General features: G+C 51.3%; 1 protein-coding gene across 13 annotated transcripts in view; it reads left to right on the top strand.

Moving 5' to 3' along the window:
* The window catches only part of MPP2 (MAGUK p55 scaffold protein 2), an 84,256-nt gene that overhangs the window by 41,191 nt on the left and 29,402 nt on the right, over positions 1-13,663 (top strand). For 6 of the 13 annotated variants that reach the window (XM_077971979.1, XM_077971973.1, XM_015119830.3 and 3 more), the window contains exons 1-2: positions 10,060-10,122; positions 13,100-13,163. The exons of 1 other annotated variant lie outside the window; for it this stretch is intronic. Coding sequence is in view for 9 of the 12 variants with exons in the window: in XM_077971973.1 (XP_077828099.1) it covers positions 13,133-13,163 (31 nt within the window). In the remaining 3 variants the exon portion in view is untranslated. Of the gene's footprint in view, positions 1-7,991; positions 8,086-9,841; positions 10,384-11,456; positions 11,528-13,091; positions 13,164-13,663 lie in introns of those variants that run through there. 6 more of the 13 variants (XM_077971974.1, XM_015119831.3, XM_077971972.1 and 3 more) reach the window with 5 other exon arrangements.

Raw genomic sequence — 13,663 nt, 5'->3', positions numbered from 1 at the left:
CGCGGAACGGCCTAAGGCATCTTCAGGCGTGGGCTTGGAATTGGCAGGCTTTCGTTTCTGCTTCATTCCATGGCTAGTGCAAGCCACGTGGGCAAGCCTGAAGCCAGGGGGCGGGAAAGTACCCTCCACCCACAAGGAAACCATGGCAAGTGGTGGGTGCACGTAGGGATGAGGCATGGGGCCAATAGTCTATCTATCCCATGAGGAGCCCTGCTTTGGGGGTTGCACACTCGGTCTGCCCTTGCAGTGGTGTCTGTCACTATGAAGACCCCGCCACAGGTCGCCATCAGGTCAGGGACCCTGACAAGGTAAGAAGCACGTCTTCCTCTGCACACAGCCCCACTCCCTTCCCCCCATGCCTAACACAACACTCCCTTCCCCCATGCCTAACACCACACTCCCTTCCCCCCATGCCTAACACCACACTCCCTTCCCCACCCATGCCTAACAGAGAGAAAGGAGAGAGACAGTTCTTGAGCCCGGTTCTTCCTGCTTGAGCTTGGTGTGTCAACCAAAAGAGTCAAACTCTGTAAAATATTTGAAGGGATTTATTTTGAGCCAACTATGCATGACCAATGGCCCATGACAGCCTTCAGGCGATCCTGAGAACATGTGTCCAAGGTGATCAGGCCACAACTTAGTTTTACATGTTTCAGGGAAACATAGGACATCAATAATATATGTGACATGTAGAGTGGTTTGGTCTGGAAAGGCTGGACAACTGTAATGGGGTTGGGGAAGCGGAGGACTTCCAGGTCATAAGTAGATCCAAAGATTTTCTGATTGGCAATTGTGGAAAGAGTTAAATTATTGTCTAAAGATTTAAAATCAACAGAAAGGAATGTTTGGGTTAAGATAAGGGATTGTTGAGACCAAGGTTTTATCATGCAGGTGAAGCCTCCAGGTGACAGGCTTCAGAGAGAATAGACTGTAAATGTTTCTTATCAGACTTAAGGAGTCTGTTCTATCAGTAAGTCCAAAAGGAGGGATGGTATAATTAGGCGTGGCTGGGCCCCCCTTCCCATCATGGCCTGAACTAGTTTTCAGGTTAACTTTGGAATGCCCTTTGCTGAGAGGAGAGGAGGAGTCCATTCAGATGGTTGGGTGAGCTTAGAATTTTATGTTTGGGTTTCAGCTGGCATCCAGTACCCCTTCCCCCAAGTTTGGGGCCCCTCCCAAAGGAGATAGGCCTGGGTCTCTCCTCACATCCTTGGGGGTCTCAGAACTGCAGACTCAAACCTTTTGCCTCAAGGAATCCCTTTGATGATTTGCGTAAACGCTTGGAAGGATTCAAACCTTTGGGAAGCTTGGGGGGCTGCTCTGGAGCTGAGACAGACCGAGTCTATCTCCCTCCATCCCCCTTTTGTCTTGTTCTCACCCTGAGGCTGCAGGCCTCAAGCTTTTTGGCTGGATTCTTCCCAAAGCCGGTTGGGGGTGCCGGTACTGTAATCACCTGATGGGTTCTTCCTGCCTGCTGCACAGACAAAACCAATCCACTGAGACCATGGCATTGCAGTAAAGAAAGAGTAATTGACACAAGGCCGGCCACACAGGAAACAGTTATTACTCAAATTAGTCTCCTCCAAAACTTGAAGATTAATTTTTCAAAGATAGTTTGGTGAGCAGGGTCTAGGGTCTAGGTATACAGGTGCTCCTGATTGGTTGGGCATGCAGACATAGGGGTAGGCAAAATGGTCCTTGACTGCTGAGTCTGCTTCTGGGTGGGGGCCACGGGACTGGTTAAGTCACAAGTCTGGGTGGAGCCAGAAATGCATAAAGAAACATCTTTCCTTATGCAGATGTTGAACAGCTGTGCTTACACATTCCTTTGTAAGGACAGGGCAGTCTCCCCTAAGTTAGGGGACAAAAGTGACTCCTAGTGATGGCATTAGCTCTGCCCCTACTCTCAGATACAATGCCAGGAACTGTGAGGACCAGAGGCTCTGGAGCTGCTGGCTGGGTGTGGTCAGGGGCCAGTTATCAGCCTCTCTGAACTCCATGTCTTTAGTACTAAACAGAAGCCCCTTTTGCAAGGTGGGCCCTGGGAAGCACTGTTGGGGCCATCCCTCGTTGATGGCCTCTTCCATCTCTGGGTTTCCATGGCTTTTTCAGGAGCAGGCCTTGCCACCCTGAGTGCCCTCCATGACCACAGCTACCTTCTGAGGAAAGAGGCCTCAGGGGTCCTCTCTGCATGTAGCTGCCTGGCAGGCCTCACCTGGCTGTACATGTGAATCACCTGGGGAACATTACAAACCACTGTTGTGTTGTCCTGCCCCCCAGAGATTCCGCACCTTGTATTAACTGAGCACCTAGAGCCAGGTGTGGTGACGCACACCTGTAGTCCCAGCTACTCAGGAAGCTGAGGTGGGAGGATCCCTTGAGACCAGGAGTTCAAGATTAAGCCTGGGGAACCTATTGAGACCTCAGCTCAAAATTAATTAATTAAAAAATACTGAGCACCTACTTGATGGCCAGCATTGAATAAGGTACTGGAGTTACAGTGATCATTAAGATATAATTTTTGTCCTCGAAGAACTTCAGTCAGGTGGGAATAGGTATTTATTGAATGGAATAATATTTCAAGAAATATCTACCAACAGGCCACTTCTTGGAAATCCCTGTTGGGAAGAAAATTTTTATCTTTTTGATGAGCAGAGTGCAAAGTTGTCTCTTTAGATGGATGGATTTGGAAGGGAATTTAGTAATCTAGTTCCTATCCCCCAACCTCCCATTTTACAGATGCAAAAACCAAGGCCAAACAGCTAAGTTTTTTGCCCTGGAGGAGGAAAGTGGCCTCTGAAAGCCAGAAGACTCTCACATTACAGCATTCCTGCCGGTTGCTGTCAAGAGCTGCTAAGCTGTCCTCAAGTCCTGTGTCTGATGTCAAGCTAATAAAAGATTTAGGGTGCATTAGTAAAGGTATCTTAAGTCTAGATGCCTTCGAGATTAGATTCAGTCATGATGAGCAGCTAAGGATTAACAAGAAAGATTACAAATTGTTTCCAGGAATTTATTTCTTTAAACACTGATTATATATATATATAGTCTTAAGTCAAATTAACATGTTGTTTATGTTCAGCTGTTTTTGTGAGTTATCACAGTTTTGTCAATTGAAAAATAATTGATGGAAAACTAAGTCAATCTCTTTACTAAGCTTTTTACTAAGTTTACCTGCTAAGTGTGGCTCCACTACTCGCTTGCTGTGTGATCCTGGGCAAGTCATTGAACTCTTCTGACCTTCAGCTTCTTCATCTATAAAATGAAGGTAATGGTAGTACCTGCAAAGCGAGGTGCAGTATCTGCAGCGGAGCCTGAGGCCAACTGCCTGGGGTCAAGCCCCAGCTCTACACTGACCAGTGTGATGCCTTTGGACAAATTACTTGACCTCTTTGCTTGTTTCTTTATCTGAGGTCTGCTGCCAAGAACTGCAGATTCCCAGTCTGCCTTGGGTGATGGTGGGTGCCCCTACAGTCTGTACTGGTGAGGGTGGGGACAGCCCCCCACAATGGCTCTGGCCCGGAAAAAGGCAATTTTTGGGGAGGAGTGGATGGTGGCTTCTCCCCTTCCCAGGGTTCCACATCTCCCCACACCAGTACCTCAGGGAAGGGAGCTGGAAGTGGAGGTGCCAGAGGGCTTGAAACCCCTATGGGGTGGCAGGGAATGGGCAGGAGGTCCCCTGCTCTGTCCCCAGGCACCTCAGAGAGGAGAGGTGCACAGGGTGAGCCCAGGGTGGCTGAACCCCAATGAGGAGGACAACAAGAAGATCCCTGTGGGACATGGGGGAGGCTGGACCTGGGCAGTTGGTGCCAAGCAGGGCTGGGGACAGAGTCGCTGGGTGGTCAAGGCAGGGGAGGAGCAGAGAATAGCTCTGGGATGGGCTGTCCCGCATTTCTTTCCTGGCCAGGGCACGGCCTGGGTGCCCAGGGCTCCCCCATCATGGCTCACAAAGCATTTTTATCAGCCCAGGCAGTGCCAGTGGTCGTAGAGCCTGCAAGATGGATATTATCCTGCCCATTTAACAGCAGGGAAAGCCCAGGACAAGTGGCTTGCCTGAGGCCACCCAGTGTTCTCCACAGCCCCGACCCCCCTTCTGTCTGGGCTCCAATCTACTCTGTAAGCACTGCGTTGGTCCAGGACAAGTGGGGAGGGAAGCAGCATAGGATGTGTGCATACATGTACGTGTATGTGTATGTGAGAGTGTGTACGAGTGTGTGTGTATTTGAGTGTGTCTGTGTTTGTGAGTGTATGTGTGTGTCCAAGAGTGTGTGTCCAAGAGTGTCTGTGAGTGTATATGTGTGTATGTGTATGCGTGTATGTGTGTACATATAAGTGTGTGTGTGGTGTATGTGTGTATCTGTGTGTGTGTACATGAATGGGTAAATGTGAGTGTATGAGTGTTATATATGTGTGCACTTGAGTGTGTGTGTCTGAGTGTGTATGTGAGTGTGTAGGTGTATGTGTGTATGTGTATATGTGTGTGTGTGTCTGTATATGTACGTGTGTCTGAGTGTGTAGTGTGTATATATGAGTGTGAGAGTGTGTGTATGTGTGTATTTGAGTGTGAGTGCCTGTCTCTGTGTATGTGAGTGTATGTAGGGATATGTATGTGTGTGTATATGTGAGTGTGTGAGGGTGGTGTGTGTATTTGAGTGTGTGTGAGAGTGTGTGTAGGGGTGTGTGTATATGTGAGTGTGTGTGTATGAGTGTGTCTATATATGTGTGTGTGTCTGAGTGTGCATGTGTATGTAGGTATATGAGTGTGTATGTGTGTGTATATGAGAATGTGTGTATTTGAGTGTGTGTGCGTATGTGAGTGTGTGTAGGGTGTGTGTGTGTATATGTGAGAGTGGGTGTGTATGTGTGTGTGTCTGTATATGTGAGTGTGTGCACGCATGCAATGTGTATGTATATGTACAGTTCTCCTCCAGGTCACTAGTTCAAGCGGGGACACTCCTCTAATCTGTCTCCAAAGAGCAACTCAAGTGCCTCATGTGGTCCCCAGGGCGTCTAACTGGGTCTGCTTTGTGCTTTGATCCCCTCTTCAACTCCTGCTGTCCAGAAGCTTCCTGCACTCCCTCACCCACTCCTTCATCAATCTCTGCCCTGTCCAGGGTCTATAGGGACACTTCAAATTGTGGTTGGTTTGTAGGGGGGCTTCAGCAATAGACATTGGGTCATTGGGGTGGTTAGCAGGACTCCCTCTACTCCGAGTTTGCACTGACTTTTAAAAATTATTATTACTACTATTACTATTACTCTTACTGAGATATTGGGGTATCCCTATGTTGCCCAGGCTGGTCTTGAGCTCCTGAGCTTAAGGGGTCCTCCTGCCTCAGTCTCCTGAGTAGCTGGGACTACAGGCATGCACCCCACACCCCGATGCACCGACTTTTGCAAGCTCTTCTCCACTTTGGCAATGGGCCACCTGTTACTGGTCCCTCACGTGGTGCCCATATCAAAGCCCTTGGCACTTCAGTGGAGGCACTGGAGGGAGAGGAGGAAAAGAGAAGTGGGTGGCACAGATAGATGTGGGCAAGGTGCCAGTAAAGAGTGTGTGGGCAGCGAGAAGAGGACATGCTGTCTGTAACAGATACCTGGAGCTCCAGAAGCCCTGGGGTGGATCCTGCCTTCTGCAGGAGAACCTGAGGTCAGCCAAGACACATCAGACAGCCAGAGATAAGGACTAACCACCCACAGCCCGCTGGCACCTAGCTAGAGCCTGCCTAGACCTACTCCCAGAATGGAACTGCATTTATGGAACACCTTCTGTGTGCCTGGCACGTGGCAGCCCCTCTACCTCCATCCTCTCCCAAAGTTGTTATCCCCATTATACAAATGAGGAAATTGAGGCTTGGAAAGGTTATTTAACTGGCCTAAGACACACATACGATGGGGTTGAGCCAGGATTTCAACACAAAATTGCCTGGTTCCAGAACTTCCCACCCCAATAGGGAAGTGGCCAGACTAAAATCAAGAGGCAAGGCAAAGTGTAATTGTTGGGCCAGGTGGAGGAACAGATGCTGCTTCCAAGAGAGGTTCTGGGGCTCTGCTCTCTAGAAAGGCAATCTGACATGAATGCGGGCCAGGCTGGTGGTAGTGGTAGTGGTAGTGGTAGTGGTGGAGGGGGCTTCAATTTCTGTCTTGAGGTTGCGTGATGAGCAAGAGGCCAGGAAATTTGGTCCTTCCCGGAGGCCTCGGTTTAGTCCTGGTGGGAAGGCAAAGCTGTCTGGATCCATTCCTGTTTGGATGCCCTGTTGAGGCAGGGACTAGGGAGGGCGGCACAGCTTTTCCTTTAGAACAGTGGTTTCCAAAGTGGGTGTGCACCTAGGGGTGTGCAAGATGGTCCTTTTGGTATGGGAAGACAAAATTGGAATTTCTATTTATAGTTAAAAAATTAATCCTGGCTTGGTGCAGTGACTCACACCTGTAATCCCAACACGTTGGGAGGCTGAAGCAAGTGGATCACTTGAGCCCAGGAGTTTAAGGCCAGCCTGGGCAACATGGCAAGACTCTATCTCTATAAAAAAATTTAAAAAAATTATCCAGGTGTGGTGGCACGCAGCTATGGTCCCAGCTACTCTGGAGGCTGAGGCAGGAGGATCGTTTGAGCCTGGGAGGTCCAGGCTGCAGTGAGCTATGATCACGCTACTGCACTCCAGCCTGGGCAACAAAGTAAGACCGTGTCTCAAAATATATTTATTTATTTATAAATAAATAAAAATCCCTACGTGTGTGATTTCTAATATTCATACTAATTAATTGACTAACAAATATAGTTTATAGACAAATATTTATATAATTTTATGTAGTCCATTAAGGGCTCTACATTTACTTTTTTTTGTGTGTGTGTGTGTGACAGAGTCTGTCGCCCAGGCTGGAGTGCAGTGGCACAATCATGGCTTACTGCAACCTGGGCCTCCCAGGTTCAGGCGATTCTCCTGCCTCAGCCTCCAGAGTAGCTGGAATTACAGGTGCCTGCCACCACACCCGGCTAATTTTTGCATTTTTAGTAGAGACGGTTTCATCATATTGGCCAGGCTGGTCTTGAACTTCTGAACTCACATGATCTGCCTGCCTCGGCCTCCCAAAGTGTTGGGATTACAGGCATGAGCCACGGCACCCCACCCAAATTTTTCTCTTTTCCTTACTGAGAAGTATAGTCCATAAATAAGGTTTCCAGAACTAAGCAGCCGCGAGTCGCAGGTGTGGAGGCGAACCACGGCAGAGGGTAGGTGTAGATAGACTAGGGATAGCTGTTGGTGGCCCCTGCTGGTCATTATAGGAAGTGCAACATCACTCAGTGCAAAGCCTTATCTGCTGAAAATTTGTAACACTCTTGAGTTTTACTTTTCTCTGTGCTTGACTCCCAAAACTCTGGGCTGAACACCACCATAGAAAAATCTTGATTTTGGGGGAAGGAGAGATACTACCTGCACCCTTTTGACCTCTGAGGCTGAGGCAAGGAGGAAAGCAGAGCTAATTACAGACCCCAGAGAAGGAGGACTCATTCCCCTCTTGAGGTAGTGGGCAGCCCTTAACTGCTAGGGGATGCATTGCCCAACCGCAAACCTGCTTCCCTTCCCAGCTACTCCATTGCCAACCATTAGCACCTCTATTCCTTTGGGGAACAGCTTAGGACACACTGCACCTTTATTATGGCATTCAGCTGTGCTACCAAGAAGCGCTTTTTGTATCTATGTAACACAGCCCTTCCTGACTTCAACCCCAGACTGTGAACTCTAGGAGGTCATGGCCTGTATCTATCTCAGTATCACAGAAAATGGTACCTTGCCTGGCACAGAAGAGGAGCATCTTATTCTGCATCAAGAAATGTTTCTTCTCTTTCTGTAACTGCACAAGGCTGTTGTGAGAATGAAACAATTTGTCAATTGTAAGGTCCTGAACAGATGTGAGAGGCTGGCATTCTGCAAGACCTTTATTAGAGAGATACTTGTTGACTGACAAATGCAGCAGGGCAGCCGCTAAGAATAATGAGTTGGGCTCCACCTCCCCAGGTGGGCCAGAATCTGAGATCCCAGCCTGTCCTCAGTATCCTAAATAGAATGGAAGGTTTGCTGTGGGTTACTGATTGAGAACTAATTAATATCTTGTAGAGATTCAAATCCTTTCTCTTCCCAAATACAAATAGCTGCGTGATTTCCAGCCCAGAGGTGGACAGGTGAGAGTGGAGGGTAGCCTTTATAATGGAAAGGGGAATTCTTCCTGAATTCAATTAGAAGGATTTTCTAGGCTGGGTGTAGTGGCTCATGCCTACAATCCCAGCACTTTGGGAGGCTGAGGCAGGCAGATCACCTGAGGTCAGGAGTTCGAGACCAGCCTGACCAACATGGAGAAACCCTGTCTCAACTAAAAATACAAAATTAGCCAGGCGTGGTGGCGCATGCCTGTAATCCCAGCTACTTGGGAAGTTGAGGCAGGAGAATCGCTTGAATCCGGGAGGCAGAGTTTGCGGTGAGCTGAGATCGTGCCATTGTACCCCAGCCTGGGCAACAAGAGTGGAACTCTGTCTCAAAAAAAAAAAAAAAAAAAAAAGAAAAAAAAAAAGAAGGATTTTCTAGCTTGCAGGTAGAGGAGAGAGCTGCAAGCAATGTGCTCCAGGAACCCTCTTTGTTTAGAGACCAAGGCCTGTAATTCCTGTCAAAGCTATCTGGGGTCGATAACTTTCTTCTCTCAGTAAAAGCCGGGGGCACCTAAACAATGTGGTTTTCAGAAGTTTGGCCGCCTCTGTGGCTTTTCCCTATATCCAAACTTATACCCTTGGAATTCAGGGGAGAGCTGAGTCTTGGGACCTAGGGACTAGTTCCCTGCTTTCGGGATAGATTCCCATATTTGAGATTTCCAAGCAAGCTTCCAGGATGTAATCCATTTCTTTTCTTTTTGTTTCTTTTGAGACAGGATCTCACACTGTTGCCCAGGCTGGAGTGCGGTGTTGCAATCTCGGCTCACTGCAGCCTCAGCTTCCCAAGTAGCTGGGACTACAGGCGCGCGCTGCCACGCCCAGCTAATTTTGTTTATTTTATCTTTTGTAGCGATGGGGTTTCACTAGGTTGCTTAGGCTAGCCTCGAACTCCTAGGCTCAACCGATGCTCCCGCCTCCGACTCCCAAAGTGTTGGGATTACAGGAGTGAGCCACCGCGCCCGGCCAAAGATGCAGTTCATTTATGATCTTAGGAATCCAGTTAGCAAGGAAGAGGGATGACTCCCACATCTTGCTGAGGGTAACTGGACGGGGTGGCGGAACGCCGAGGTCGGATAAGTAGCGTAGCTGACCCCAAATGCCAGGCGCACTGCACAGAGCCTCCCGTATTTGGAGGCCCAGTATCTTTTACGAGCAGATCTGGGGTGGAGCCGGAGGCTGGGCGAAGGCGGGCCAGTGGGTTTAACCCTTTATTTACTTCTTGGGGCTGGGATTCTGAGGAAGGCTAGCCAGTTACTTCTTTATTCCATAGACAGGGAAATAGAACAGGCCTCCCTCACCCAGACCTAAAATAGGCTCTCGAATCCTTTCACGAAGACATTTCCTCTTTTTTGCAAATTTTCTGGAAAGTCTGGAATCCAGATACCCACCCTCCGAGTCCTTAAAAAGCTGTCCCTGATCCCGAGGCCTTCTGGGGCTGGTATCCTGCTTCCTGGGAGATAGTCTTCCTGTTCATTTTCTCAATATGGAAGCAGGATAACCAGGAAAGGTGAGGCACGTCTGGAACTAGAACGCGGGTCTAAGCCAAGAGGGGTGGGCGGAGTAATCAAGCCGGTCTCATTCGGCACTTTAACCATCGCCCTTTTAAGGGGGAGCCGAGGGACACCAGCGGGTACCGGTACCAGTCCTGCCTCCCTAACCCGTCCCAGTGGGACGGCGTCGTGGTCTGTGCGGTGTCTTCCAAACCACTACCTGGCTGTCCGCGTACCAGCTGCTGGGAAAGACTACTTCCTCCGAGTTGTGCCGGCCTCCGCGTTCTTCTCCCGTCCCCTCTCGCCGGGCCTCCGCCCCCTCGCGGAGAGGCCTTGCCGCTTTAAGAGCCGGGCTAGCGATTGACAAGCAATAAACGGTGAGCGCCCGGCTGCGCTGGAGCTGCGCGGAGCTAGGGGCTCCCCGGGGCGCAGGTAGGCGTCCCCCGGCCCCCTGGCCACCACCCACCCCAAGACCTCAGCCTCCTTTTCGTCCTGGCACGGCACTTAGGACCCTATTCACTGGGTTTAAACTCCACAGGCCCCTTTCACCCAGGCCCGTTCCCTCCCTCTCCACCCGCCCCCGCCCCTGGGCCCTCTTTCTGGGGTGCTAGTTGGGAGAACCAAGGCCCGCTGCCCATTGACATTGGTCCGCGCCCCTGCGGTAGGGGCTCCAAAGTGGCTTCAGGCACCAAGGTGGTGAGCTGTGAGGGGCCCGGGTATCCGCGCGGCCTCCCCGGGGTCTGTGCGGGCTGGGGGGACTTGGAAGCCCGGCATTACGTAAGAACCGTGCTGTTAGCGCTTCCGGGGGTTGGGGAGAGAAACAGAGGTTGCTCTTTGTCCCGGTGGCCCCCGGTCCCCCTAGGCGGCTAACACCACAATCTTCACTGGGAGGGGGTCCCCAGAAGGGGCGCGCTGCTTCTCCCGCTTCCCAGGCTGTATGTAGCAGGGCGGGTCGGGAGCCAGGGTTAGGGTCTGGAGACTTGGGAGGGGACCAGTGCCAGAAGCGAAGAGCCAGTGTTAGAAAGTTAGGTCAATTAAGCGGGGGTGTGTGTGGGGGGGATAAGGACGGGTTGGGGGTTGGTGGCTGGGGCAGTCATTTAGTGACCTCATCCCTGGTCTCCGGCGGGCGCGCATGCAGAGAGAGCCTTCTTTGATGGCTCGCAACACGCCCCCCTCCCCCAGGTCCTAGCGCCCAGTGTGTTAGGGCTGGGTCCGCTGGGGCAGGAGTGATCCGATTGTCCAAGCGTGCACGTCCGCCTGGCCTTTCGACCCCATCCTCTGACCCTCAGTTCTGTCCAACCCTCCCCGCGACCTCTTGCTCTTCAAAGCGCCTTTGTCAGACCTTTCTTCTTCGCACCTCTTTGTATGTGTACGGATGGAGGGATGGGTGGGAGGTTGGAAGAAACCTCTCCCTTTTACTGCTGGTCCCCTCGCCTACGGACACTTTGGGTGATGGGGATATCTCGGAGGCAGAGCTGAGAGGGCATCTGGGCCCAGGCTTTTGGAAGCCGAGGTGCAGGTTCCCAGATGCCTGGGTGCAGGACCTTGGCACGGAGCCAGGCTAGCTTGCCTGGCACTGCCGTTCTCTTGTGGGCACAGCCAGGCCCCGCCCTCTCAGCGGCTTGGACAGGCTTGGGGGAGCAAAGCCAGCCGATGCTGTGGGAACCGACTCCCCGGGAGAAAGCCCAGGCAGGCTGGGCAAGACTTCTGAGCGCAGGGATTTCATACATGATTCTCCCTGCCTTTTCCCACCCTCCTCGCTCTAGGGAAGGAGGACTTCTGGAGTCAAGAGTCTCTGACCTTCTGAGGGAGAGCAGCAGCAGCCAGAAGGCTCCAGGTCATCAAGGCCTGGGGCAGTGAGGGAAGGGATCCCTCCTCCCTGCTCTCTAGAAGTAGAGATTGGCACCAGAGGCACGGGCCAGCACAGTGGATCCTGGGCATTTCTTCCAGCCTGGGTGTGGCCTGAATAGGGGTGCCCTTCCCCTCGCTGAAAGCACCTTTCTTCCATGTCCTCAGGGGCAGAGCCGGGAGGAAAGGGAACCATCCCCCTCACTTTTGTAATTTCTGTCACCTGAGCTCAGGTGACCAGCTCAGGCCTGAGAGGGGAATGGGAGCAGAGAGGGTTTTATTGAAATCAGGTACGAGTCCTCTGGGAAGAATCCTCTTTGGGGGCAGGTGGAGTTGCTGTGGTTCCCACATCCCCAGGACTCAGCAGGCATTCAGTCCTAAAGTGGGCACTGCCAGATGCTTCCCCCCACTCCCCACCCCTGCTGTGAGCCACTGCCTCCTGTTGTCATGGCAACTAGGAATTAGGGTTTTATCCAGCAGCACATGCCCAGGAAGGCAAAGGGAAGAAGGGTGGGGGGTAACCCCCTGCCCTCTCCTGGGAGAACGAGGGAGCCCATCCTAGCCTGGGGAGGCCCTGGAATGGAAACTGGGGCTGTAGACTCCATGCCTGGTTCTGCCCAGAGCACTTGGTCTCCTTGTGCCAGCTCTGAGCTAAGAAAGGGAGAGAGGAGAGCGAGCCAGCCAGAGGGGCCATGGAGAGGTACATGTAACTTCTGTCAGCCCCCCAGATAAATGTCTGTGAAACATCGACGCTTTGGTAGGCCTAGGTTCCAGAAGCAAATAAAATCAATGTGGTTCTGGCTCTCAGGGAACCTACAGTCTGGGAGTACTCGTGTTTTCTACTTTGACTCAAATTCTGGACTCTTCCATTATTTTTTTAAAAGACAAGTTCTTGCTCTGTTGCCCAGGCTGGAGTACAGTGGTGCAATCATGGTTCACCACAGCCTCGACCTCCTGGGCTCAAGAGATCCCCCTGCCTCAGTCCCACAAGTAGCTGGGATCATAGGCACGCACTGCCACACCTGGATAATTTTTAAATTTTTTGTAGAGATGGTGGTCTTGCCATGTTGCCCAGGTGGGTCTCAAACTCCTGGGCTCAGGTGATTCTCGTGCCTCAGCCTCCTAAAGTGCTGGGATTATAGGCGTGAGCCACCTTGCTCAGCCAAATTATGTTCTTACCCTCTAAAAATTCTACTTGTTCCTTCTTCAAACAAACAAACAAAAAAGACAGCAGGAAGAAACACTTTATTTATATACTTATTTTTGAGTCATAAAACCTGGATTTTCATTCTAGCTCTCCTTATTAGCTTTGTGATCTTGGGAAAATCAGTTAACCTCCTTTATCCTCCATGGTCTCCTCCTCCTCAGAGAAATAGGCTTGTAATACCTGCTCTTCCTGCTTCCCAGGACTGTTGGAATCATTGTTGTTCTCCAACCCCCACTTTCTGGGCAGCACCTTCTCCCCTACCTTGCTGACTGGTCCTGAAGGGGAGGCTCTTCCTATTCCCTTCCCCATTGCTTTGCCCTTGTATCCACTCATCCTCCTCTCTCCCCTCTCCAGGAGAGACGTTTCAGAGTCCTTGCCTCCTTCACCATGCCGGTTGCCGCCACCAACTCTGAGTCTGGTAAGAAGTGGGTGAGGATGTTAGCTTATTTCAGTGGTTCAGAGGGTGCCAGGCGAGGACTTAGGGGTGGGCACTTGCACAGGTCCAGATAAGGACCAACTGGCTCCACTGCTCTTCCATCCTACCACTCAGCCATTCCTTCTGGCAGCTGCTGTGGCCATCTCCTCTGTGTGGGTTCCTGTGCTGGAACGGAGAAGAGAAGGAATAAGACCTGTACCTGCTCCCCTGCTCCAGTGTAGGGCTGGGGCACAACTCACTTCTGTGGAGGGCAGGGGATGCATGCTCCAGAGGTGACCCGTACTATTGCTGGAGGGCAGTGGCATGGGACCAGGGCTTCAGGAGGTGGCCTGGGAGCTGGGCCTTGGAGAATGGCTTGGGGATGGAGGGATTACAGCAATACAGCCTGGGACTGAGAAGTCCATAATCACTGCCCACTAGGCCAGCATGTGCCACAGGTGGACAGGTGGTACTGGGGGCCAGGAAGCTCTGAGTGAAGGAAC

The sequence above is a fragment of the Macaca mulatta genome, chromosome 16 (assembly GCF_049350105.2).
Source record: "Macaca mulatta isolate MMU2019108-1 chromosome 16, T2T-MMU8v2.0, whole genome shotgun sequence".
Classification (NCBI taxonomy): Eukaryota; Metazoa; Chordata; class Mammalia; order Primates; family Cercopithecidae; genus Macaca; species Macaca mulatta.
This window is presented reverse-complemented; position numbering and strand designations above follow the sequence as displayed.